This window comes from Fusarium fujikuroi, chromosome FFUJ_chr04 (genome assembly GCF_900079805.1).
Source record: "Fusarium fujikuroi IMI 58289 draft genome, chromosome FFUJ_chr04".
Taxonomy (NCBI): Eukaryota; Fungi; Ascomycota; class Sordariomycetes; order Hypocreales; family Nectriaceae; genus Fusarium; species Fusarium fujikuroi.
In genome coordinates, this window is record NC_036625.1 from 1575041 (window position 1) to 1601647 (window position 26607).

At 49.5% G+C, this 26607-nt stretch overlaps 8 protein-coding genes; 3 read left to right on the forward strand and 5 right to left on the reverse strand.

The window, feature by feature from the left end:
* Positions 1 to 2974: 2974 nt before the first annotated feature.
* On the forward strand, positions 2975 to 4302 carry FFUJ_13490 (probable glyceraldehyde 3-phosphate dehydrogenase (ccg-7); the record flags this gene model as incomplete). XM_023576181.1 has 2 exons in its annotated part: positions 2975 to 3103; positions 3415 to 4302. The coding sequence occupies 2 exons, from the start codon at positions 2975 to 2977 to the stop codon at positions 4300 to 4302; spliced, it is 1017 nt and encodes a 338-aa protein (XP_023429371.1).
* A 1342-nt stretch (positions 4303 to 5644) lies between these two features.
* On the reverse strand, positions 5645 to 8070 carry FFUJ_13491 (uncharacterized protein; the record flags this gene model as incomplete). XM_023576182.1 has 2 exons in its annotated part: positions 5645 to 7496; positions 7565 to 8070. The coding sequence occupies 2 exons, from the start codon at positions 8068 to 8070 to the stop codon at positions 5645 to 5647; spliced, it is 2358 nt and encodes a 785-aa protein (XP_023429372.1).
* Positions 8071 to 10050: 1980 nt separating this feature from the next.
* FFUJ_13492 (uncharacterized protein) lies at positions 10051 to 12828 on the reverse strand (the record flags this gene model as incomplete). XM_023576183.1 has 2 exons in its annotated part: positions 10051 to 12539; positions 12600 to 12828. 2 exons carry the CDS (start codon positions 12826 to 12828, stop codon positions 10051 to 10053), a joined length of 2718 nt encoding a protein of 905 aa, XP_023429373.1.
* A 1401-nt stretch (positions 12829 to 14229) lies between these two features.
* FFUJ_13493 (probable RUVB-like protein) lies at positions 14230 to 15759 on the forward strand (the record flags this gene model as incomplete). XM_023576185.1 has 3 exons in its annotated part: positions 14230 to 14238; positions 14297 to 14523; positions 14574 to 15759. The coding sequence occupies 3 exons, from the start codon at positions 14230 to 14232 to the stop codon at positions 15757 to 15759; spliced, it is 1422 nt and encodes a 473-aa protein (XP_023429615.1).
* Positions 15760 to 16226: 467 nt separating this feature from the next.
* Positions 16227 to 17118, reverse strand: FFUJ_13494 (uncharacterized protein; the record flags this gene model as incomplete). XM_023576186.1 has 2 exons in its annotated part: positions 16227 to 16400; positions 16462 to 17118. The coding sequence occupies 2 exons, from the start codon at positions 17116 to 17118 to the stop codon at positions 16227 to 16229; spliced, it is 831 nt and encodes a 276-aa protein (XP_023429374.1).
* A 1013-nt stretch (positions 17119 to 18131) lies between these two features.
* On the reverse strand, positions 18132 to 19576 carry FFUJ_13495 (uncharacterized protein; the record flags this gene model as incomplete). XM_023576187.1 has 2 exons in its annotated part: positions 18132 to 19417; positions 19504 to 19576. 2 exons carry the CDS (start codon positions 19574 to 19576, stop codon positions 18132 to 18134), a joined length of 1359 nt encoding a protein of 452 aa, XP_023429375.1.
* Positions 19577 to 23382: 3806 nt separating this feature from the next.
* FFUJ_13496 (related to integral membrane protein) lies at positions 23383 to 25139 on the forward strand (the record flags this gene model as incomplete). XM_023576188.1 has 4 exons in its annotated part: positions 23383 to 23619; positions 23843 to 23904; positions 23964 to 24222; positions 24291 to 25139. 4 exons carry the CDS (start codon positions 23383 to 23385, stop codon positions 25137 to 25139), a joined length of 1407 nt encoding a protein of 468 aa, XP_023429376.1.
* A 225-nt stretch (positions 25140 to 25364) lies between these two features.
* Positions 25365 to 26442, reverse strand: FFUJ_13497 (uncharacterized protein; the record flags this gene model as incomplete). XM_023576189.1 has 2 exons in its annotated part: positions 25365 to 26230; positions 26289 to 26442. The coding sequence occupies 2 exons, from the start codon at positions 26440 to 26442 to the stop codon at positions 25365 to 25367; spliced, it is 1020 nt and encodes a 339-aa protein (XP_023429377.1).
* Positions 26443 to 26607: the final 165 nt, after the last annotated feature.

The following is a 26607-nucleotide window of genomic DNA, read 5'->3' on the forward strand; positions in this document are numbered from 1 at the left end:
GGCAGGGGTTCGGTCAGCCCAGGTGGACGCAGGTCAGGAGAGGTTCGATCTCAGGTGAGGAATCTCGGTGAGATTTCGAGATAGATACATACAGTATCGAGGAATATGAGACCATAAGGGTCCGTGGTTTTGTGGGATCGTAGGCACGATATGATAGGGCTCTGGCAGATTCAGGGTCTCCATTTTTGGTGATTGTCAATAGAAGCTGGACACACCCAGGGGTCTCGACAAAGGCCCGATGTCAGATAAGCGGATTTCGTTTTGGCGATGGAATTGACATTACTACAGGCGGCATGGACTGGTCTGATCTGATGTGATGTAAGGTAGTCAAGAACAAGAGCATAAGGAGAAGCGAATATAGTCGGTCCGCGAAAGCTCGTGGCCTACCAACGGGCCGACAGAGGCCCTGTTTTCGGTGAGTCCATGATTGAGCTGGGCTGGACTGAGTGAGTTTAGTTGAGCTGTTTTTGTTCCATCATGATACCTCTCAACAATTGTTAGCTCACCGTAAGAGACGTGAGGGACAACAGGGTAGCGTGAAACAGCATCAGGTCAATATTGGCTACCCTATTGCTAAGACTTGGGAGACAGGCACGTCTAGATCAAGCTGGCAAAATTACCGTATCCTTGAGCGACAGCAACTGATATGATGGGCTACAACATCTTGTTCTAATTGTATTATATCATGTTTACATATTGATATCGAGTCAATACTGTGACTGAACAAACCCCCCGCGACTGCAAGACCGAGAACGTACAGCCCCGCCACATTGCGTAAAAGACGCAACACAAGCTGGAAAAACCCGCAGCTAGGTTCGAGCGAAGATCAGGTACTAAGCCTCATTCAGTGTCACCGTCTTGGTGGTGAAGCTTCTAGCTCAATTAAGGTGACTCCGGTATAAGTGGGCAAAAGCATTGGATACGTAAATAGGAAATTAAAAACATTTGTCGTCGAGATAGGTAGAGGCCGAAGCATATCGAAAGACGAGAGAGAAACAAGACACGGCCACAAAGGATTGGATTCATACGAGAATTACCTGTAGCGAGGACTCGACTCGGAACCGTACGACTCGTTTGTGATCGGTGAACAAGGCGAACCGAGCTTTCAATATGTCGAGGGACGTGCATATTCATCGGCGGCGGCGGCGGCGGCGGCAGCAGTCAACGATGAAACCAAGATAGAAGCATATTATGGGTTGGCAAAGTGAGAATGGATAATATGGCGGCAAATAGGGAAGCCAGGGATTGCATTGCATTGCAACTTTGCGGCGTAAAACCTACAGATCTCATCGTACCTTGCCCAAGATGATGAGGCGTTCATGTCCAGTCCACTATAACCGGAGGCTCCGGAGAGAGATGGGATTGTGTGAAAACATCTGATCGACAAGTGACGCATTCCTTGGATAATTAACCATCGAATTGCTATCTATCACGGAGAGTTGCACGGTAGAATGCGGTGCCTTGTTCGGCGGCACCTACAAAAATATCAAGGATGAACGTGGACGTGAACGCGCGGTGGAATCAACAGAGAGTGGCACTGGGCACCTCACCTCATGCATGGAGGGCAGAAAAGATACATGGTTTTGGGAGGGAGGGGCATATTGCAGGGAGGTAGCTTTTCAGGGCATCACCCCACCACGAAGCTCTCGTCACCATGGAAAGGTTAGGTTAGGTAGTGGTGGGGTCTGAGACATGATGAAGCTGAGCGGGCAGTGCCCAAGACGTCAAGTAGAGATGGTGATAGTTGCTATCTATGGTGTTATGGATATGGATTTGTAAGTCTAGAGCAAGAATGTAATACCCTAACTAAGAAGTAGAGTCATACACAGGAACAAGGCTGTGAATTGGTCATGATGGGCTTGACTGAGCTAACGTTAGGTTACCTACTTTAGGTAGTGAGTGAAGAAAAAAAAAAAAAAGAGCTCCCACCCTCTGATCCGATATTGAATGTTCCATTGGCCCCTGCTGTTATGATACACTAGTAGGCACTGTACTGTGTACCCCCCAGGCAACAGGGGGGTATGTTCGTGGGATGATTGATGATGTGGTGTTTGTGGTCTAAAGTGGGTTGGTTGCTAATGGTAGAGCAGAGCTTACTCTGATGAGAGAGTAGAGCAGAGGGAGGATGAGTGAATAAGGTAAGGCAAGGCAATCCAATGTCCGGGAATTCATATATGTAGCTGTACTCCCACTCCTGCTGCTCTTTTCTTCTCTTTCCTTTCATTCTCATCATCCTCAGCTTCATCGCAACAACTTCCACTACAAACCTCTTGGTATGTGAACAATTTACCCCTCCATCTCCATCACCACCACCACCACCACCACGACGCATCAGTATCATAACATGATGATGATGCATTGCTTTGCCTCTCAACTTCTCCTCTTGCCTCTCCACCAGCAAAACAGATTGTCATGTCATATCATGTCTGCATTCGACCCAACATAATGAGAAGACGATACGACGACACGTCAATCGATATGGGTGATGGATTGGTTGGCACTGATTGGCATGGATCACACGGGCATGGCACTGGTGTTGCTACAGAGAGGGGACAGACAGATTGGAGGGAGGGAGAGGGAGATAGAAACCTCTTTCAGGGCATCGAGCTCTGTAACTCAGAGCTCTACTCTCCTCTCTGCCTCTCTCTCTCCGTCTCTCTAGCCTCATCTGCTTGCCCCTCCTTCCATTTGCACCGACGTTCCAATTCCAATTCCAATTCCAATTCCAGTCCACACCCACTTCCACTTGCTCTTTCCCTGTGCTGTGGCAACCTTCCTCAGCAAAAAGCTTCCCGTTCCACTCAACCTCCGTCATACAGATATAAATTACCCCACCCCCTCACCTCAACCTCAACCTTCCCTCCAGCTCTTCTCTTCTCTCCATCTCACTTCATCCATCTTCCTCCTAGTTAAAGATATCTCATCTGACTCTCTTGCCTAAACAGAAACTACCATTTTTTCTCCAATAATCAAAATGGCTCCCATCAAGGTCGGCATCAACGGTTTCGGCCGTATCGGCCGTATCGTCTTCCGCAACGCCGTCGAGCACCCTGACATCGAGGTTGTTGCTGTCAACGATCCTTTCATTGAGCCTCACTACGCCGTAAGTAGACCCCTTGCGAACTCGGTCGATACTTCAACAACCCTACAATCCACTTCTCGGGAGCTTGTCGCTTTGTCACGACCGTTTAAACGCGCGTTTCGATTCAACTGGAGCACCGCACAATATCGTCCATAATAATCATTGTGCCGGAATATGTAATTGGCATCGCGAGCTGTCGCCAGCTTCGTGTCATGGCATAGTACTAGAGAGCGATGCTTCATGTCCCGCCAAGCTACCCCTCACTGCCCCACGCCCCATACAATATCACATTCAGCTTTGAGCCTCAAGCTAACGTCAACTCCCCTACGCAGGTCTACATGCTCAAGTATGACTCTTCCCACGGTATCTTCAAGGGTGAGGTCGGCAACGATGGTAATGACCTTGTCGTCAATGGCAAGACTGTCAAGTTCTACTCTGAGCGCGACCCCGCCAACATCAAGTGGTCCGAGACCGGCGCCGACTACGTCGTCGAGTCTACTGGTGTCTTCACCACCATTGACAAGGCCAAGGCCCATCTTGCTGGTGGTGCCAAGAAGGTCATCATTTCTGCCCCCTCTGCCGACGCTCCCATGTACGTCGTCGGTGTCAACGAGAACAAGTACGACGGCTCTGCCGACATCATCTCCAACGCCTCTTGCACCACCAACTGCCTGGCTCCCCTCGCCAAGGTCATCAACGACAAGTTTGGTATCGTGGAGGGTCTCATGACCACCGTCCACTCCTACACTGCTACCCAGAAGACCGTCGATGGTCCCTCCGCCAAGGACTGGCGAGGTGGCCGTGGCGCTGCCCAGAACATCATCCCCTCCAGCACTGGTGCCGCCAAGGCTGTCGGCAAGGTCATTCCTGAGCTCAACGGTAAGCTCACTGGCATGTCAATGCGTGTCCCTACCGCCAACGTTTCCGTTGTCGATCTTACTGTCCGCCTTGAGAAGGGTGCTTCTTACGACCAGATCAAGAAGGTCATCAAGGAGGCCTCTGAGGGTGACCTCAAGGGCGTTCTGGCCTACACTGAGGACGATGTTGTCTCCTCCGATCTCAACGGTAACACAAACTCCTCCATCTTCGATGCTAAGGCCGGTATCTCTCTCAACGACAACTTCGTCAAGCTGGTCTCCTGGTACGACAACGAGTGGGGTTACTCCCGCCGTGTCCTCGACCTCCTGGCCCACGTTGCCAAGGTCGATGCCTCCAAGTAAGCGTAGAGCGCTCAAGAGGCTGGAAGCAAAACCAAACCTAATCAGACGCGACATGATGACGATGCCAGTCTGCCGCGTGTTTTAATGAAGCAAAGAAATGAAAGGAAGTAAAAATACCAAAATTAAGGGAGATTGTCGGAGGGGATGACAACGACTTTGTTCTCATCGGCTCCAGTTCCCTACTAGACAATTGATCTTAGTATAGCCGTGGACAGAAAAAATACATAAATAGATCCATCCCTCTTGAAAACCGTTCATGTCTATCTGTGATGTATTTTTTTGCCCATGGCCAGCTTGGCGACTTAAGCTATCTATGTACCAGTAAGTCTCTCCGTGGTCCTCTGGAAACAAGAAACCATCAGATCTTGACATAGGGCGTTCAAATAAACTTAGCAAAAGGTACCGTAAGCTTATGCTCAGTTACCTAAATAAGTCTTTATTTATTCAGGATCAAGGTCCTGAGTTTTCTCTCCTCCTAGATTGCTAACTCATCAACACCGTCGGCTAAGCCAAGACTTCCTGCAACTACAGCACGGTTAAACCCATCCGCGGCATGCAACTCGTATACCAGTATCTGGGTAGTTCATGATATCGGCTTAATCGGTTCTTTCTGGCATCGATCTCGACAGTGTCAGGTCTATGCGTCAAGCTATTGAGTTCAAGTCCTTTATTTTCGTTCCATGCTGGGACATGCACGCATTTATGTGTGAATGTATGTATGTGTATGCATACCTTATGAAATGGTATTTCCCTGTAAACACGCCCTTTGCTGTTCCCTTTTTCTTTTTCGCCAGATGCTCCTTTGACTCCCTCGTCTCATTATCCGTTGTCTTTCTCGGAAAGCAACCCCTTTCAGCCATAGAGTACAATAATAGAAAAGAAGACGAGAAATGTCATGTCATGACCGCACCCGCGACGCCCGAGGCGTGAAGAGATGAAAATTGATCGCTATCCGTTTTGACTCGGGGATATCATAGTACAAGCAAAAGAAGTAACATTGGTCCTTGCCACGCTCCTCAGCAGGGTGGCAGGTCAGGAGGCAATGTGCAAACTCGACCTCGAGTTCAGTAATAAGCACATTTGATGAGATGTGCACAATGCGAAATCATCTCGCTTAACTCAAGCTTCGTTTCAACTGGGTGTCTTCTATGGCGCGCTCCCAGTGTTGTCGTAGATGCTACTACACTGGTTTATGGTAAGTTTTTCGGTTTTGGCCTATCGATGACTCATGAATGTGGGATGCCGCATAATCCATTCTTTCGTCAGTCATCTTGATATTAGCGTCAGCTCAAAAGATTATTCGATGATCATGTACGTGACAGGACAAGGGAAAATGGCCTCATTACCGGGCAACCCTAATGCTGGCTTCATTAGGATCAAACTCCGGTGACCACTGGACATTCTCCTCCTGGCACCAGTGCCGAACAACACGCATCGACGCTTGGCAAACTTCCTCAACAGTCGACCAGGGCGCAATGTCAGCTCGAAGACGAGAGCTTCCAATGCCGTCATAAATGCTGTGAACCGCGGGCCAATTCCGATAACGAGTCGACTGGTGTGCAAAGAGCTCCTCCTTAGAGATATTCTCGTAGTTGGCAGATGCCTTGAGGAATTCATCCACAGTGATGGCTTGTAGAATCAAGATAAGGGCATACATGGGTTGGCTTCGCCGCGAGTCACGGCGTGTCTCGTTTGTTAGATAATCCACCATCTTGATCAGGCTGGCCCAAGAGCCCGGATCAGATGGTTTGTTTTGTAAATTTCGACTGACGTTAAGAAGGTAGAAGCTCGCCATGAATGCAACAGTGCTCTCCACGGCGAGTGCGTAATATTGTTTGCGACTCGAATCGGCCCCTCGTTTGTCGCCACTACTCGAAAGCTTGTTAAACCGCTGATTAGCGACATCGCCCTCATGCTTCAGTCGCCGGCCTAAGGTAGAAAATCGTGTGTGTTTATCAAAAATGGCCCGTGGATCGGCCTTGTCACGAGCGGCATCTGTGCCATTGGTGGTTGGCCGATCTGATGACCCAACAGGTACAGGTGTCACGGTGAACGAGTCGCCCGGTGTGTGAGCCTGCGAGTTGCTGGAACTGACTCGGGACATGGCTGCACCCTTTTTAGAGGGAGTCGATGGTGGTGGGAGACTGGCAGAAACCGAAGGCATTCGAGGTCTTTTGACAGCTATTGTATCGCCGGTGTTGTCTGACGGCGCAGGGCGCTTCTTCGCCTGACTGATAGACGGCGCCTCCATGCTTTCAGACCGCTCTCTGCGCTTAGAAGGTAGGGCCAGGATACGCTTGAGCGTTTGCCGCATTCTCTTGGATATTCGTAGAGTAACGATCAGCCGTTTCTTTTCTTTGGTACTGTGAGCATCACCATCCTGCTCCTCTCCACCCTCTCCACCCTCTCCGTCCTCCTCTTCTTCATGCTCGACAGGCGCTTTCCTCGCCGTTGATGACTTGTGGCTTTCTTCGGAACGCTTCTCGCGCGGCTCATCTTTTTCTCGGTCATCTTGGGTCTTGGACTCCGTTGCTTTCGTTGAAACCTTTCTCCGCGATAGCTCAGCCTCCAGGGAGCTCGGTAATGTGGGAGATAGGAGCGCAGGTAAGCGAATTGGAGATCTTTCTCTGGTTGCATCGTTCTTTGTCTTCGATGCTGGGGGTGGGTCCAGCTTCTTCGGTTTCGTTGCTTTGGCGGCATCCGCAGCGTCCTCACGAACCCGTCTCCTGTCGCCTTTGTCCGTTGAGTTTTGGCTGTCCCAGCTTAAGTGAAGAGGTGATAATAGCGGGGGCACGGACGACCGCGAAGCATTATCTATCTTATTTGGTGTTCCCTTCGTGCTCCCCGATGCGCCAGGTCGAACACCATTGACAGAGTCGCCACGTACGCGGCCAGCCGGAGAAGGATTGCGAGCGGAGGTGCTGGTACTCTTCAATATACTACGTCCATTGGGAAGCGAGGATGAGCTGGTAGGCTTGTCCCTTGGTGGAATATCAGATGGCGCCAGAGAATCTCTATCCTTTCTACGAGGGGGTTCATCGCGGCCTGGTCGCGATCGATCATCGTGAGAGCGAGGCATGTCCGGCCTGTGTCGTTTTTGGGACCTGTGGTCATCTTCGACGTTCGATGCACGTTTTCTGCTGTCTGGTGATACGGGACGAGGTGGAAGGGATGCGGGCGGTTTAGGGGGTAGCCTGGAGCAGAGTCAGTATGGGAGCGACATCACCCAGGCAATCATGGGACATTCAAAGCCGCATCTTACCTCATGTCAACAACTGGAAGTTCCCTGGACTTTTGTGATTTGGTATCGGGGTGCTGATCCTTTTGTCGTTGTGAATCGGGCTTCCTGATCTCGGGTACAGATCTTGGCTCTGCAGATGCGCGCTCAAGGTCGCGCTTTTTGGCGCTGGGTGGTTCTGGGGTGGAGGCATCCGAGGTCACACCAGACGTCTTTTTGTTCTTGTAGTCACTGAGTGACAGCTTCTTCTTCTCGCCGCCTTTTGCGAGAATGCCCACGTCGCGAGGGACGGGCTTAGGAGGCTCGACACGCATGTCGTAGTAGGATCTAGTAAGGAGTACACCGCGATCGGCTTCCGACACGAGAGTTGAATATTGCAAGCGAGTAATATCCCATTCCTCAGGATGCTTCTGTCGGGATTCGCTGGCGGGGATGTGATATCGCCAGTCGGGGGAGTAAGAGAGATGATGTGGTTTCTCGGGCAGGATGCGCTGTGTGAGCTGCTGAACCGTCTTCGCCGCGGCTTCCATTGTTCAAGGATGTCGGCATGCCGGAAGGACGAAGACGGGGGTGTGGTGCGATGCTGTGCAGTACGGTTGCGATGCGGTGCGGTACGAGGTTTGGCGATCGCAGGTGACGCGCGCGAGGGGTACGCAGGGAGGCCGAGAACGCGACGATGGAAACGCTGAGGAAAAACACAAATGGGATAAAGATCTTGAAAGTATTGCGAGTCCCTGAAAATGGAGGATGCTCAAATCATGCGTCATTCACGACAGATTGGCAGGGTTGTCGCGATGTGATGGTGGCTGATAGTGGTGGTGGTTGATGCCGAGCGACAAGGCATGGAAAGTGACCCAGTCGCACACGATAAGGGAAGATTGGAGAGTGTTAGCGCGCTGGCTGGAGACGAAACAACAAAGCGGCGGTGGATCAGAGCCCAGAAGCTCTGTCCAGGCCCCGGTGAATCGGATTGACAAAGAGAGCGGTGATGTTTATTATGTTATTAGGGCCGAATAAAGCGAGAATTAGGCTACGAACCAGAGAAATAGATGAGTTAAGCTTGAAGCGCGTAAGCCTTTCTCTCTACTTTTCCCTTCTTGTTGCTGAGGCTAAAAAGCACCAAACGTACGTGTAGGCCGGGATCTAAGTTGGTTGGGTCTTGGTTTCATTAGTCGGGATTGGATGTTTGAGATTTCCCAGTGCAGTAGCAGCCCACCTCAGACAGGCAGGGCCAGGCAGTGACAGTGACAGTTGCACATGCAGTTGCAGTGGCAGATGCCTCATCTCACTGACGTTATGTGGCAGTTGACAGCGGTCAGGAAAGGACAGAACCACCCGACCAGCCTTAGCAGTGACGATCCGTAGTGGAGCAAGTGTAGGTACCTACCTTAATAAAGAGCGAGACCTGAGCTACCGTAGCCTTGCTCTGTTGTACAGGAATCCCATTCAGCAGTACCTACCTAGTACCTACCTAAGGTAACTACTAGAGTACCTACTAACCTAGTAGGCGGGCTTCATTCCCGTCCGTCCCGTCCGTCACTTCACAGTTTCATGTTCTTCTCTTACTGCTCTTGGTCCATTCTCCCCTGGACAGGCATGTCCGTTTGTGGCTGCTCTAATGCCTTCCCCTCATGTTTTAGGTTTTTGTGGCTGATATCCAAGCAGTTTTGTCCATGTCTTGGTCTGGCTGGTTCCTGGGCCCTGTCTCTTCTAGCTGCATGCGCTCACAGGATAAGCATTAATTAACATTTTATTATTTTAGTATTAAACCTAGTTTTAAGAACTTATAAAAGAAGCCTGAGTTATATAGTATAATAAAAATATATATTGAAAAAAAAATTATATAGAGTATTACTTTATATTTAAAATATTATTTGTAAAAGGTATACATTAACTAATAGATACTTAGCATGTAGGTATCTAGTTATGATTTATTAAATTAAGTACGAAGTATATAGCAACTTCGTCAACCACCTACAAGCTAAAGTTGTGTAACAGTATCTTCCATACCTCCGCACCTTGCTTGCTACCCAGTACCTTAGTAGCTAGACACTCTCTGAATCCACCATCAAATGCTCAACGTCTTTCCACAACTCTATAGCTTCCTCTCTTCCACAACATACACTATTCGTGACGAGCAAACAACTACCCGCCAAGCATTAGCCCTGGGTTTCTGTTGTTGCTGGATAATTGTCCCTGTGTATTCAAGTTTGGGATATGCCAGTCAACATAACGAAATTGAGGTTCACACAAGTCAATATTATACTATAAGTGAATCCATGAATATATTTCTTCCTGACAATAATGCATAAAACGCCGGATCCGTAAGGGTATAATGCTGCCTTGCCACCGTTATCTCTCCTCCACATATTTCAATTGATGCCAAAAAAAAAAAAGTAACACCCTGGTTCTCTAATCAAGACCCAGCCCGTACGAGAAATCAGTTATACAGACAAAAGTGTTCAACTGACCAACATGTTCCATACAGCACCTCTGAGCCAAGTCTTTGCTCAATGGAGCCCGTTGACAACCAGAGGGTTCCCATTAGCTCCTTTGCGTCTCTTGCTCGAGATCTCTGGCGAATTGTGACTTCGGGTCTCAAGATGACTGACCCTGGTAGCCAGGCTATCCAATTGTCCCGCAAACTGAGCTGGCACATAGGCAGTGATTTGTTGAGCGACATTGTCATGCCACTGCTTGGAGCTGAAATTCTTCGCCCAGTCCGTCATCTGGACCAGCTGGAACTGAATATCATCGATCCCAGTCCTTGAGTCCTTGCGCACCTTTTCAACGTCCCGGGTCATCACAGCAACCATGCCCTTCACTGACTTAAGTTCAGTGCTCTCTTCCTCAAGGCGGTTTTCCATGTCGTTATTCATGTCATACATTTCCACCTTGTTTTCGCTGACGGATTGTTTCAACTCTGTGATTTGCTGATCCAACTTCTTGTTTTCATCCGCAATTCGCCTTAACGTTGTGACATGCGCATCGAACTCCTTCTTGCTCTCATCCACGCTTCGCTTCAAACCTGTTACACGTACATCAAGTGCCTGGGTAGCTTCCTCTGACTTCAATGTACGGGCGTTTGCCTGGTCAACAGTCTCGGCAACTAACCCAGAGGATATCTGGATCATATCCGCACAGCGACGCTTTAATGCATCTTCCAGTCTATCCATCTTGGGAGTGATCAGTTGCAACGTCATCTCCTTCGTCATGAATGCAGGAGTGGATGTAGGCGTAGGAAGTCTAGAAGACCGCGCATTGACTTCCGACATAGATTCCCTTAACTTTGGAACGTCTTTAACAAGTTGCTTAAGCTCACCACTCGGTGGCAGTTCTTCAAGGCGGCGTTTCACATCCGCAGGAGATGGACATTCATCCAGGAGACGCCTTATGTCACTGGAAGGCGGCATTTCTTCAAGTAGCCGCTTAAGATCGCCAGAAGGTGGGTATTTGGCAAGCAGCCGCTTGGTGTCCAGGAGAGATGGAAATCCAACAAGAAGCTGCTGAACCTCATCTGCAGGCGGATACCCCTGGACTTTTGCCTTAAGATTTTGGAAGTCTTGCAATGACCAGTCGGCGGCACTGGCCTGTAGAGCGTCGACGCTCTGCTGCAGAACGTTGGCCTTCTTTTGCTGTTCCTTAACTTCCTTAACCAGCGGCTTTAGAGAGGTAAGCGTTGACAGGCGCGCCTCCTGAGACCCCTGGGCCTCTTGTATTTGTTTCACAGATGATCGCAGAGAAGCAATATCTTCAGCTAAAGATTCCCCTTTTTGTAAGAGACTCTCTACAGCTGATTTTATGCCGGAAACGACATCATCAATTATCTTTTGCTGTTCTCCCTGGCTTTGACATGTGCATTGTAAAAGCGAAATATCTTTTTCAATGGACATTTGCTTTGCCTCATGACTTTCAGAGGTTTTTTGCAAGGACAACATATCCTTTTCTAAAGAAGTCTGCTTTGCGCCCTGATTATCAGATGTGCTTCGCACCAATGATATATCCCTTTCAAGGGATTTTTGCTTGACATCCTGGTTCCGAGAGGTAGTTTGTAAGGACGATATGTCGTTTTCTAAGGATTTATGCTTTTCCCCTTGCTTTTCGATAAGAGCGGAATTCTGCTCATGGAGCGACTTGACAGATTTAATGCCTTTCGTGAGCCTGTCCGCAAGATTTTCTGTCTCTTGCTGGAGCTTCTGTATCTTTATGGGATCAGACTGGTTTTTGACGAAGTTTAGGGTGCGTCCCTGCATTTCAACTGTTGACTTGAGCTGATTATGCTCGGCAGAGGTTGCAGAGGTAGTTGTTCCGCTCTTGCTGGCGGCTATCCTTTCTTCCATCATGGTGCTGACGCCATCGAGCTTCTGCTCGAGCCGGCTGAGCTTCTCCTCCAATAATTGGTGTTGCTGTCGACCTTCTTCGACTTTATTTTCCAGAAGTTGGGTTTTTTTCTTCTCGTTCTCAAGGCTGTCGACCAGTTTCTGGATCTCGCTATTATCTGGCCCCTGAGCGACTGGTAAGGAGTTTTTGAACTTGTTCAGCTCAGTCTGTAAGCAATCCTCCATCCATGCCTTGGTTGGCTGGTGCGGTTCCAGTGATTGTGCCTGAAGCTCGGCAGGGGAGCCCTGTGGCTTGGTCAGGGAAGAGTCTGCTCCTTCTTGGGTGTTGGGTCCTATGGAAGCCTGATCTTGCACGTATTGTTTCAACAACGAATCGAAAGTATCATAAAGCGTTGGGTGTAGCTCTTTGAGTTTTTGCTTAAGATTGTTCTTTTCGTTCTCGGATTTTTGGACAGCCTGACGCTGCATCTCGTCAACAGAAGGATATTCAGAAGCTTTGGTAGTCGAGCGTTTCCAGTCAGCCCATATTTTCTTAAGCTTGCTATCAGCTTGGTTGTGCTGTATACGCAGATAGGCTGCATCGCCGAGCAGGTCTATTAGAAGTGGCAGGCGTTCAGCTTTCGTGGCGCGCGGCTCGGCCGCAGCGGTCGATATTGAGCCTAAATGGCATATGTCAGCGATACTCTGGTCGTGTTCTTTCCCAAGACTTGCGCTCTTACCGCGATCACTAGCATTCGTTGACCTCCTGGAAGAAGATATTTCCAGAGGTGGTTTGCTATATTTACCGTAAGGCAATGCTGCCCCCTTCCCATCGCCCCTCCCTCGATCATAGTCTGCATCTCTGGAATGAGACGATTCATCTCGGCGGTGTGAGAAGCGTTCCGGAAACAATTCTGAAGGTGAGCTAGCGGCTGGTCGACGACCGTACCGATCATCTCTACCAGCCATTGCGGCTCTGGTAGTGAAATGGAGCCTTAAGCATCCGTCGAAATGATGGGTAAAGGATTCGAGACAGGACAAATGCCTTGCGCCGTTGGTTGCGAATCGAAAGTGGCCCAAGGAGGAGGGCGAGAGGGTATCGCTGAGGACGGTATGCGACCGGAGGAATTAAGGGGACCGAATAAGGACTGCGCTAAGGAGGTAGTACTTTGTACCAATGGGACACAGGGCCAAATAGGTACTGAGTTGGGTGGTGGTTGGACAAATAGTTGAGTACGGCGGGAGGCAATCGCATCGATGAATCGGCTGGGTGTGTGAGTACCTAGAGAGAGTGTGGCAACGCCTAGTAAAAAAAAAACAAAGAAGAGTTAGAGAGCCTCGGTTTGGAGAAAGAACAAAAGGAGTGAGAGGGGGGACAGAGAGATAAATAAGAGCATGTGCATTGAACGAACGAGGATGGAAGAAGAGAGAAGAGGGAAAAACCAGTGCGAGGCGACACAAAAGCGGGAGCACGGATGTTAAGGTAAGGTAGTTAGCCGGTTCATGAAGAGAAAGAAAAAGCAGGAAAAGACCTGGAAAGGACCAACTAACTAATGAGGTATCTGTTACAACAAGACCAGGGCTACGCAGTGTGGAGTTCAGTTCGTGTGGATTATCATCATATAATATTGGTAGGTAGATAGTCACGGTTGAATTCATCAAATAGTTATGGAGTATTTGGGGCAGCTCAGTTATTAAATATAGACCCCTAATCCTCGCTGAATCACCGCCTAAGCTATCAGGGTCTAGACTCATCTAAGAAAGAAGAGCGGTTGGCCCGATAATAGGTGCTTGCCAAGATAATTGACACTAATGATTTTAGTCTCTATAAAGTGGAGGGGAAACATCCTCTGTTCTCGTCATGCAATAAGGGACAATATAAAACAAGAACGGCATAGGGGCCAAGTTATCTAGGTAGACAAGGTAGCTTCTACGAATAGTTATTTACCAGATGACTTAACTATTGACTCCTTGTGGAAGCTTACGGACTCGAGAAGATGTTATAATATAAACCTTTTGCCTTAGTTGCTCCAGCAGCTCGAGCTGAATGGATCTCTCAGGTAGGTACGGAGTACTCGCATCCAATGTAATCGCGTCCATGCAGCGCAGTACCGAGCTGTGGAGTCACATGGATTGATTTCACGGGAGTGGGTCACTAATGTGGCGGTGCGCATCAAGCACATGGCGCTAAGCGCTAAGCGATAGCCGCGCACTAACATTTTTTACTTGAAAGTTATGCGCAGGCTCGTGCAGCTGTCGCGATCTAGCTCCCAGCCCTGTTCTTCAAGCTTTCTTTCATCAAAGTCGTTGCCTCACAACTCAATTCCATCACGATTGCTCACTTTACATTCGCGCATAACACGCGACAAGATGGCTGCCGTAAGTAGAATTTACTCGCACCTTCCGCGCAACCAATTGCTTACAGTAAATTTCACAGCCTGTGATGACCGTGTCAGAGTCCAAGGACCTTCGGGGTCTGAATCTGATCGCAGCACACTCCCACATTCGAGGTCTTGGTGTGGATGCAACAACCCTTGAGCCTCGAGCTTCTTCTCAAGGCCTCGTTGGACAGGAGAAGGCGCGAAAGGCTGCTGCTGTCATCTTGCAGATGATCAAGGATGGAAAGATTGCTGGCCGTGCTGTTCTCATTGCTGGACCTCCTAGGTATGCTTCCAGTCACCATTACCGTACTGCGCGCATTGACACATGTGAAGCACAGGAAAGACTGCCATCGCCATGGGCATGGCTCAGTCTCTAGGCCCCGACGTTCCTTTCACAACACTTGCCTCATCAGAAATCTTTTCGCTCGAAATGTCCAAGACCGAAGCCCTTACCCAAGCCTTCCGAAAGTCCATCGGTGTCCGCATAAAGGAGGAGAGCGAAATCATGGAGGGAGAAGTCGTTGAGATCCAGATCGACCGCAGTGTTACTGGGAGCGCAAAGCAGGGAAAGCTAACCATCAAGACCACCGACATGGAGGCAGTCTACGATATGGGTAGCAAAATGATCGATGCCATGACCAAGGAACGCGTTATGGCAGGCGACATCATCTCGATAGACAAGTCTTCTGGAAAGATCACCAAACTCGGCCGATCGTATGCCCGATCTCGCGACTATGATGCTATGGGTGTCGATACCAAATTCCTCCAGTGCCCGGATGGAGAGCTCCAAAAGCGCAAGGAGGTTGTTCACACCGTCACACTACACGAGATCGATGTAATCAACTCGAGAACCCAGGGCTTCCTTGCTCTCTTTTCCGGCGATACTGGCGAAATCCGCAGCGAGATTCGAGACCAGATTAACACAAAGGTCGGCGAGTGGAAGGAAGAGGGCAAGGCTGAGATTGTTCCTGGTGTCTTGTTCATCGATGAAGTGCATATGCTCGATATCGAGTGCTTTTCATACATCAACCGAGCTCTTGAGGATGACCTTGCTCCTGTGGTTATCATGGCCAGCAACCGAGGCAACTCCCGCATCCGCGGTACTGACTACCGCAGCCCTCATGGACTGCCTCTCGACTTCTTGGACCGAGTCGTTATTATTAACACACACGCATATAACCCTGAGGAGATCAAGCAGATCCTGTCCATCCGAGCCCAAGAAGAAGAGATCGACGTGCACCCCGACGCTCTCGCCCTTCTCACAAAGATCGGCCAGGAGGCAGGTCTCCGATACGCCAGTAACCTCATCAGCACTTCGCAACTTGTTTCTGCCAAGAGAAAAGCTAAGCAAGTCGAAGTTGGTGATGTGCAACGCAGCTTCCAGCTCTTCTATGATCCCGCCCGCAGCGTCAAGTTCGTGGCTGAGTCAGAGAAGCGCCTGATCGGCAACACAGGTGCAGTCGACTTCGCAGTAGGCGGAGCGGCCAGCAACGGTGATGAGAAAATGGATCTTAGTTAATTATAATGGCGAGCACAGCCTGGCGTTAAAAGGGTATTGGGTTGTGAAGATGGTAGACCTGAAGTGAGATGGACATCTGTATCATACTGATTTGGGCGTAGAATGGCATAGTACGAAAATCTTCAAAGAGCACTCTAAGTGGTTTTTTTTTAACTCTGTTTTTACTCCCAGCGCAGCAGTGAAGACATCTCGTTTCAGAGAGGATATTTCCAGATGGTAGTTGAACTGAAATCTTGTGGTGACCAGAGAGAAGAACTGAGATATGAGGTTCTGCTGTGAGTACTATGTCTCGCCTTGCAATTGAGCTTCAAATATCTAACTGAAGACAACATGAGACTTGTAAATGGGTAGGTGACAACAGCAAAAGGCCCAATGTTGATCGGTTTAAATCAAAACTATATACCTGAAGTCATACCACAACCATCACCACTACTCGCTCAGTATCGTTCACGGGTTTGGGGGCCCTTTCAAATCTTTGGGCAGGGCCGAGCATCAGTGGGCGTAATATTAAAGTGCTTTGAGAAGGGGTCATCAGTTGCAACACGAGGAACATGCTCAACAATACTCGCGATACGCTCGGACTGTTCTGCACCCCAGAAAATATCAATAAAGGCAAATATGAGATCCAGCCCAGAAGTGACCTGAAAAAGAGTGTCAGATCAAAAACATCAACGGTTTCAGCAAGATTGATCAACGACTTACGCCTGAGGAAGACCAGACTTTACCATCGATGACATAACGAGCGGGAGATACCCATTTCACTCTGGGGCCCATCTCCTTCATAGTTGTCCAGGCGTTCTTGTTAGTCGTTGCTAGATGCCCATTCAAAACACCCGATCTAGCTGCAACGCCAGCACCAGTGCAGATAGTCATGAGCATCTTGACCTTGGGATACATCTTTGCAATGTAATCCGTGACAGCCTCAAGGTTCGGGTTCCTCGCGCCAGGGCCACCAGGAACAATAAGCAGATCAAGATCCAGGTCGTCGTTGAATGTATTGGTTGGGGGGATCGTTGGAAAGAAGCTCGAGTTGAACTTGTTCATGGCCAAAGGGGCTGTGCTAACGGGTTCAAGCGTCTCAGCGATGAGGTGAAGATTGAGCTGCTGGACGCTGAGCGAGAGAATCTGGAGAGGATCCAGAGGACCAAAGACATCGATCATGTCGATAGCCTGGAAGAGAACAACCCCAACATTGCGGATCTGAGAGCCTGTGATGTTGGGGACGATGCCTGGAGTTATACAGGTTGGCTCAGCATCGCGCGAGTAGTAAGGAACATGGGCTTCGGGCCGGGTAATAGATGAGGCAGAGCTGAAATTCAAGAGGGTGAGGCCACTGAGAAGAGAAATAGAGAACTTCATGATCATGAACCACCTTGATATAGAGCTCGCTTCAATATAGGTACTTGTGTTCTGTAGCTGACAAAAGCAAGATAAAAGAGCAAGGCAGACGCATATAAATGTTCTTGGATTTCAAAGACACTCAACTATATATACTGCCTGATACATCCCAAACATCACCAAGAAATCCTTCACTTAATCTGCGACAAATCCTCAATCCTCCGTGTTCTTCAAAAACCTTCTCAAAATTGCGCTCAACTTCCTGCAGCAAATATGCAGCTCCCCGTCTACCTATTACAGCCAATCATTCTCGGAGGTTCATCTGATTGAAACTTTTCATAATTCTCCAGAGTGATCAAGCAATCCCCCCAACTTGTGAGCCAATACCAAGGCCATCATCTTCCTCGTAGAGCTTAGACGACATTAACAGCCTGCAGTAAGAGGTCGTATAATAATTAGCGATGGAATACTGCCAAGTTCCCGCTTACTATTAGCCAATAACGAGATCACCTTGACTCGCTTCAGATGTGCTCCCATCTTCAATACTCTCTCTATCCGCTTAATCCTTGGGTCCCTTGTTTCCATACTCATCAATTCCCTGATATGACACGTGGTAAGCCTAGATCATCATCTTGGGCAATGTCGCTCAGCAAGCGATCATCTCACTAGACTGGTGTGACTTCTTTATTTCATTCTCATGTTTCTCATGTAATGTACCTTCTCAAGCCGCCTCGTCTCATCGGCTCATGATGTAGAGGCCAATTTTTCTACATTTTCCCTCGTTCGTACATCGTTATTACCACCTCTTGCTACTCCCATTGGGTATTCAACCACGCCAGTAAGTTGTGACGTCCAGCTCCTTGAAACCATCTCTCTGTCCGTAGAGAGTGAGTATTTTCCTCCAATGAACTCCTATACGCACCGGGGGAAGGTCTTCCAATCCCTTTTGTCCTAATAGAAAAGCAAACACCGACCAAATCGCACGTCTATAAACCGATACATGGCACGTATCGCACTAGATTGACAAACGGGGCTCAGATGCGCCCTTCTAACGCAGCGAGTTGGGCGGCCAGTGCCTCATTCCCTTTCAGTAGATCCTCCAGCCATTCCGCTGCCATCGCGAGCATGGTACTCTTACTGAAACCGCCTCCGCGAAGGCCAGGAACAAGATCACACAAGTCGTCAAACCCTTCTTTAATCAGAGTGCGCCGTTTTTGCTCACTCTTTATATGGTTCTCGCGCTTCTGTTCTTCTGAAAGATTCTCTCTCGACACTTTGCTATTGTTTGCTGCCGACTTTCGACGTTTGCCCCCAGCAACGTCATCGGCAACAGCCGAAGTGATGGAACCTGCACGTTCCGCTTTAGGTTTCCGCCTCCGCACAGGCTTCGGCGTGATTGTCTCTTCTTGCGCCTCTTCATCTGGAGTATCCTTGCTATTTCTGCTCTTCCGCCTTTTACGCGGGGGCGTATCAGCTTCTTGCACTTTCGTGAGCTCAGCCAATCTGCCATGAGGGAGCGAACCCTTGGTATAAAGTGGGCTACTGGGTCGCGTGTTATCGGCGCTTTTACTGGGCTCAAAACATTCAAGAACTTTGAGTTGTTCCTTCGTCAAGGACTCGGCGGTTTCTTTCTCCGAGTTGGGAGTATAGCCTTGAATGCGGTTGAAGTTGGCATCAGAACCCCACTGATATTCGGCAGGCGGTGCTCGATGCTGGCGCTTGTCATGGGGTCCCATCATCCAGTCTGGGTAATGTTCTTGCTCGCTTGCTGCAACGCTGCGTCGATGGTCTTCCCGGAATTCTTCTATAGGCTGGTGTCGTAGGTGGCCTACTGGAGGTCCTATTGGGTGCCTCTGTACCGAAGTATCAATTCCGTTGGAATTCTGACGCTGGTTTGGGCCGTTTTGAAGCAGAGTAGCGGCCGCGTTCAGCACATCATCGGGAGTGTGTCGATGCTCAGTCTGATGTTGAAAATGGGAAGGAGGTGGTGGCGGCGGGGGCATCATATGGGATCCCAATGGTGCCATGCCATGAAACTCGTTCAGACTATGGGAGAGTCCTTGAGCCGGCGGCTCGCCAAGTGAAGATCCTGGCTGCTGACCGAATGAAGTACTGGATCCCATGAATTGCGGAGGAAGATCAAGCCAGGTATCGCTGAAATTAAGCCCCTCGCCGAAGGAGGGCATATTGTAATGGTCGGCATTGATATCGTCGAAGAAGGATGTTAGAAGCCTGTTGTCGGTATCGGTTAAGAGAGGAGCTCCAGGTGCAGGCTCTGGCGGATCGTTGATCGGAGGATCTTGATTAGGGTCGAATGAATCTAGTCGGGTTAGAGATTAGCAGACTGCTCTTGAATTGGTGAATGTGATGCGAAGGATAAGGGATCTCAGCGAGCAGTTCACTTACAGCCAAAAGGCATAAAAGGGTCTGAGGGCGGCTGCGACGAACCCATCCTCGGAGCGTGCTGTACGGCGAGCATGGATGCGTCTTTTGTAATACGGGTTTTCTGTAGAGCAAACGCTGTGCTACAAATGAGCCACAGTAGATGTATAAATTTTTGTGATTTGAAGGACTGAAAGTATTTGGCGGGTGTATATAGATCGACTCGACGGTGTAAACGGTAATATTTCCAGAATGGTGTGCTTTTTTGTTCGGCATTAAGCGTGTAGACCAGGACAATACCAAGCTATGGTCTGTCTGTCCAGCACATAACAGTTCAAGCCCTTCAAGTTGATAGCAAGTGAGTATGCCTGGACAATTTCGATTCGCTTCACGTGAAGCGCAAAGAAGCAACTGTTGTATCTGGCTGGAGTCTAGGAGGTAGTTGCTGAGTCGCGAGAGCACGAGGAGGAGCAGATCGATACGACTGTGCCGGTGAATGGTTCGTGAATATATTATAGACTGTGCGACTGAATGTGTGGCATGTACGTTGCTGTTTATGTGCTTCTTGGATAGAAGACAATGAAATATGCTGATAGTCGAGTTTTGTCGCTGGAAGCAAACAGCTGTGAATGGAAGTTGGAGAAAAGCCGTTGACAGTAGAGTTGCAGAGTTGCCTGCTTAAGCCATGGAAGAGAAAGAAGAAGAAGAATAAGAGCGACAGGGGATCAACACAAGAAGGGATTTGTCTGGACGGGGAGTGCATGTGCTAAAACGTGCATTTGCTGCGTCACATCACACCCGCGACCTAGATGAAGACAAAGAAGGAGCAACTAGGGCCCGGCATCTCCTGCTTCTTCATAGGATGGCTGCTATGCTCCTGGCCGGGAAAGGTTTAGAAATTTTACCTTCTAGAGGTCAAATAGTAGCGGGCCAGGAAAGGATGGGAGGGTTAGGATCGTGGAGGTGAGTGTGGTGGTGGTGGTGGTGTTTAACTAGGTAGGTAGGGTAAAGCGGTTTAGGTAGGCTAGGTTGGAGGAAAGCGGCGGGAGCCCACCGTGACTGTCCTGGGTGCAGAGGAACGGTACGGCAGGTGGAAGGCGGACCGCTGGTGGTAACTGCGACTTAGATGGAAGGTAGTCTTGTTTTTGGGGAAATGTATTCAAGGACCAAGCTTGCACGGCAATTGGACCCATTGGCCCATGTTGAGCACATTTTGGATCGTCTTAGCCATGTGGGGTTGCCTCGGAGCATTAGAAGCACTCAATCTTCAAGTACTCTGTACCTCAACCTGATGCGCTCTAGTCATTAATCCCCCATGTTCCCCTCCCCCAGGTCACTGTGTCACCTGCAACTTTCATCGACGTCGACCAGAGCCTTTAGCCTTTGGGAAAAGCTTGGTTGTGAGTATTCTTAGGGAAATCAGATCGTGGGTGATGCTCAGCGAGTCGAGTCGAGCCTCCACCAAAACCATAAAGTGATCCAAGCCCCCGCGCCTTGTTCAACAATTACCAAAGCTCTTTCAACACATTCGTCGTTATATCCCCCCCCCCCCGAGACTCCCGCCTGTAGGTATGGGTATGGGGGGTGTCTATGGGTCGGATCACCTTGTCATGACGTATCCGTATATCCATAGTCTGCAGTATGCATCTATGGGACTATCACATGCTTCAAGCTCTCTCATCTTCAGCACTCCCAACAGCTCTATTCTACGACCTTGGTTGACGACGCCTCATGTCCAGCTGCCATTCATTCGCCCAGCCAAGCCTTAAGAGTCAGACAGTTCGTCCATTCTTGATTGGCTCTGTTCTTCTGCTGAGAGACTCGGGGAATCTAGTCATCTTGGCGTTGCACGCAGTTGACTTACTGCAGATAAGTTGGCGGTTACTTGACTCGGTTTACTCACCTGTAGTCAGCAACACAATGAGGCTGAACCAACAACATTGCATTGTCTGAATCAGCCAGCATAGCCACAAGCAGAAGCTCAAGCACATGCGTGCGTCTTCGTTCTCTCGAAGGTGACAAAGACTTTTTCACATTGACCCGTGACCACGGTCGGCCCGTGCCAGTGTGATATTCAGGGCTTACCAGGGTTGATATAAGACCTCCCTGGAAAGGAAAGATGCCAACTGAAATCATGCTTCCTGTGGGAAATCAGGCCAGGAAGAAGAGCCGAAACCTGTTAGAGCCCCGAAATTCGTCATGGGGTTTCCCTGCCGTAGGTTGTTTTGTTTTTCGAGAACAATTTCATTTCCATGTGCGAATCTAGGTATGTCACTTGGAATTCGGATACGAACCAACTGGCTTAGACGTAAGCTACTAGGCTACCTAGGTAGGGAGGGAGGCCAGAAAACTTGGGACTTTGACCGTAAATGACAAAAAGAATTAGGTAAGTTGACATGAAGTTGATGGGTTCTGTAGTGAGTTTATTTTTGGTATACCATCTTGAGATCTGGAATTTTCTTGTTTCCCAGGGGCAAGGCACTAACATTTGGGAACTGATCAACTGATGAAACTGTACCAGGTAGGTGCCTAGGTAGTTAGAGAGCTGTATCCTTGGTCTCTAGGCCGTTGTTCTCTTAGGTTTTCTCTTCCAGTACCTACCTATGTACAAGATGGAAATTTTCTAATTCCGGCGGCTGTCAACTGAAGGATTCTCAATTGTTCGGCCTTATAAGGTAAAATTTACGTACCGGACCCATTTTGTGCACATGCCTCTTTTCCCAATGCAGCAGCTGCCTATCCCTGTACCCCAGAATTACAGGCAGACAGATGGGGCGTCCCTTTGACCACATGCAAATTGTTGTACCTACAGATGTTAACGTTAACGATAACCTCACTCAGCTGTTACTTAATCTCACACCTAAAATACCTACCGTTACAACGAACGACCCGGATCTGTTCAGCAGCCGCCGTTACAGTAGGAAATCTGGAACGTCTCATGTCTAAATCTGTACTCAACTACCGTGCCCAGGCCCAGGCCCAGATTGATCGGTTCTCGTCGACTTTGATTTAGCTGAGCCCCTGAACTCTCAGGTCATCATCGTCACGAGCGTCACCAGCAACATCATCAGCCCTCCAATTCGGGCATCATCCGTATAATCTGCCACGAGTACTTTTGAGCTTAATTCTCTCTTGAATACTCTGTTTCATACTCTCAGCCTCACGGATTTGTTACTCAAAGAATAATAGTTGCTGTTGTGATAGGTTAGTTTCACAATCCCACGTATTGACTTCTCTCATCTGCATCCGCATTTGCATCTGCATCTGCGACTCCATCACCATGCGGCGGTTGCGCTACGCTACACTGCCTATAGCCTTGGCAGGGGGAGGGGGGGGGCGTTATGATCTACGACCTGTCAAGGTAGATCATTTACGTGTCTCTCCTCTCGGTCTATTTCCTGCAGGAGTATCCGTGTGTACATGCGATCCATGCTTGCCATGTTGCATATTCACACGCGGCATCTTGAATATCAAGCCGAGGCTCGAAGTGAGAGCTCGGCGATGAGATCTCCACAATTTTGATCAACTTCAAGGGGAGAGTTCATCATATCAATCTCCTGACTGTTCATTTATTTTATCTGGCCAAGAGCCTAGATATCTTTGCCGCCTTTGCCGTCAAATTCTGTCATCAACCCTCTGTGATACTTCCTCATACGTTGCATGATGTTGGCATATCCCCCCGCTGCTCCAAACCGCCGACCTCCCCTTTTCGATCATCTTTACACCACCTTTTCCTCTATTCATTATACTTTGCAGGGGTAGATCTGTTATTGACCGCTCATACACAGTCAGGATCCCCGCGATCATCCATCTTGTCAGCTACCCACCTTCTGAGTGCCACCGGTAGCAGGTGCCGTAGCCCTGCTTCGGGATATTGTTGGACATCTCTTATGCTGGAGCAGCATGCCTATGCCTGCAGTTGATGTGCGCCCTGCCCGTAAAGGGCCCCTGAGGCTCGATCCTATTCCCGAGATCCTACGCCCTTTGATTCGCGCCTATCTCTTGGGCTATGCATCTGCCGTGGCTCCCCGGCTGTTGACATTAGTGTTGCAGCATGTTGCGAAGAGAAAGAAGAAACTAGCCAACCAACTTGCCCCGGACCTTGACGATAGCTCATTCGTCAGCTCTGCGGCACACATAGTGAGGACAGGCTTCAATCCGCAGCGGTTTCCAACGTTTTGTGCCATACTAGCTGGTGGCACTACTCTATTGAAGGCAAGTTGACCTACTCATGATGGATTTTGTCCAGTCCTAGAAATTCGCCTACTTTTTTCTGACATTGGTCGCCTTGTCCTTGTCGGCTGTCAGAACTCACCGGAACGTTAATATTACTTTGATATGCCGTTAGCTAATACGCCGAAAGGAACCTTTGAAAAGCATTCTAGAGAAAACCGCAAGGGGGCTCAGCGAGGCAGGTCGTTTGAGGTACGCCTTCAGTTTCACTCTAATGAATCATGATGTTCCTTGCTAAACATTCGCCCCAGACTTGCAAGATGGTTGTCAACATTCCTTGCTGCCTGGTTCGGCCTGCGGCTGCTGCACTCCTACGAAGGCCGAGCGTATACCGAAACTGTGCCACCGAAAGAGGGCTCGGCCCAAAACACCGAGACTCAAACAGTCAAGTTTGCTGGTCGAACAATGGATCTAACCCTGTTTGCCGTTACTCGAGCCCTCGATGTCCTCGTTGGTGATCTGTGGGCGAGGCACAAGGCCCGTCGTCTGGCCTCCAATAGGTGGTCCAAGGTAATTAGACCATGAAAATCACCTGATTATGATTATCAGATATCCATAGTTGCTGACACCTTCCTAAGGCTGAACGATTCCTCTCCAAGTTTGTTGACCCCCTTGTCTTTGCAGCTTCATCAGGCCTTGTTATGTGGGCTTGGTTCTATCATCCCAGCCGTCTGCCCCGCAGCTACAACAAATGGATCACTTCGGCAGCTTCCGTGGACTTAAGGCTCATCGAAGCCCTTCGGCGGTGCCATTCGGGCGAGTTTCAGTACGGCAAGGAGACCGGTCAGGCACATCTCCTTCAAGGGATGTGTGTAGACTACGAGTGGCCACTTGCCTGGGGAGATCCTGCGGTAGTTGTTCCCATACCTTGCCAGATGGTCCATATGTCCAGCGGGCCTTCATGCGAGTACCATGCTGCAAGCCGCTTTTTTCGTGCCTGGAAGTGGTCAATGGCTACGTACTTGCCCCTGACTCTTGCTCTTGCTCTTCGAAACCCCTCTCGCAAAGCTCTACGTCGAGCCATAATCTCGTCTTGCCGTTCCTCTAGTTTCCTCGCGACCTTTATCACACTCTTCTACTATGGAGTCTGTTTGAGTCGCACACGCGTCGGACCCCGTCTTCCTGGCGGCACAGCCATTGAGCGTCATCAGATCATGGATAGTGGGATCTGCGTTGGCACGGGCTGTTTGCTTTGTGGCTGGAGTATCATGATTGAAACAGAAAGCCGGCGAAAGGATATTGCGCTCTTCGTTGCCCCTCGTGCCTTGGCCACTATTCTGCCTCGACGGTATTCTTTGGACAAAGAGTGGCGAGAGAGACTTGTATTCGCCGCCAGTACTGCCGTTGTCTTTACTTGTGTGGCAGAGAACCCTGATCGAGTGAGGGGCGTCTTTGGAAAACTGCTAAAGATGGTTCTCAGTAAGTAAACGAGCTGGCCCGGCACATCACCAACTGGGACCTCTGTTTCGGTTTAGTCGTTCCCATCCTTCCTTTCTTATCGCAACCATTGTGTACAGTAGAGCAACGTTGCATAGAAGAGCACTTGAATTCTAACGTATAATCCTTAAGCAATAACACCATACCTTGTCACAAGGCCATGCCTTAATGTAATGCGATAATTCAGCTGCAATGTGTCTATGCTACTAAGCTACTTATCCCTTAAACCAAGCAACAGCCCCTAGCACGAAAATACAGGCCAGTATATCACTCCTCACTGTGGTAAATATCTGGCCATAACGCATCACGACCTCGACATATCCCTTAGCGGGCTGGGGCAAAAATTGCACCACAGTACCTACAATACCAGAAGGGGGGCTGCCTCTCCTGTCCAGAAAGAAGCGAGTTGTGAGTAGTAGCGACTCAGCAGTGGCAAATGTCCAAAAAAACAGCTTTTTCCGGTGCTCCAGTTCCGTCTCGAGCTCAGGCTCGGCGGCTGCAATAAGCGGGTCGGCGGGTGTCGTGCCTGCAAGGGCGGCACGCTCACGCTCTATCTTGCTGCCAGTGAAGGGGGTAAATATGACGATGTAGAAGCCCAAGCCGAGAGCTACAAGGGCATGGAGAAGACGCCAGAGGTTTGTAGAGGCGCTATTGCGGACGGCTGTGGGCGGTACGGGGGGTCCTTGGCCGGGCGCCATGCCTGGCATACCGGGGAAAGGAGGCATTGAGCCAGCAGGAAGACCAGCACCAGCCATCAGATGGGACATCATCTTCATCATGGGATCTTCCTCAGCTGCTCCGGGTGCAGGGCTAGCGGTACCGCTGCCGTTACCACGTTCGAACCCAAGCATCATCTGCCGCAGCTGGTCCTCTGAGATGGCGGGCTCTGTTATTTCAGGTGCATTCGTTCGTGAAGTGGCAGTCCGCTTCGGCTCGTAGTAGTGATCTGAGATATCGACTTCTTCTGGGTCGGCATGATCGGCGGTGGCAGACACAGCGGATGCTGAAGCAGCGGGTGCTGGTGCTGGCGCTGGTGTCGGAGCATCAGCCATGGCAGTAGACGCAGTAGTAGGTTCTGGTTCTGTAGAAGAGAGTTAGCAACTCTGCAGCTGGAGATGTATGTAATAACTGAATCGAACCTCCTGGGATACGACCCCCGAGACCAGTAATCTTGTTCAACCTTGCAGAACCTCCGGCTTTGAGCTTGGCTTCACGGCGTTCTTTGCGAAGACGCGCTTGTTCAGCAGCTCGCTGGGCGGCAGCATCTTCAGGACTTTGCGTCGTCTCCGACATAATTTGGTAGTTATTGTGAGACGTCTATTCGGAGTTGATATTGAGATATTGGTGATTATGGGCTCTGGTGACGATGATGTGGTGCTTTGGTAGAGTGGGGATCCATCCATTGACAACTACTGGCCATGGTCATAGGGCAAATTGATACAAGTCACTTACCCTGAA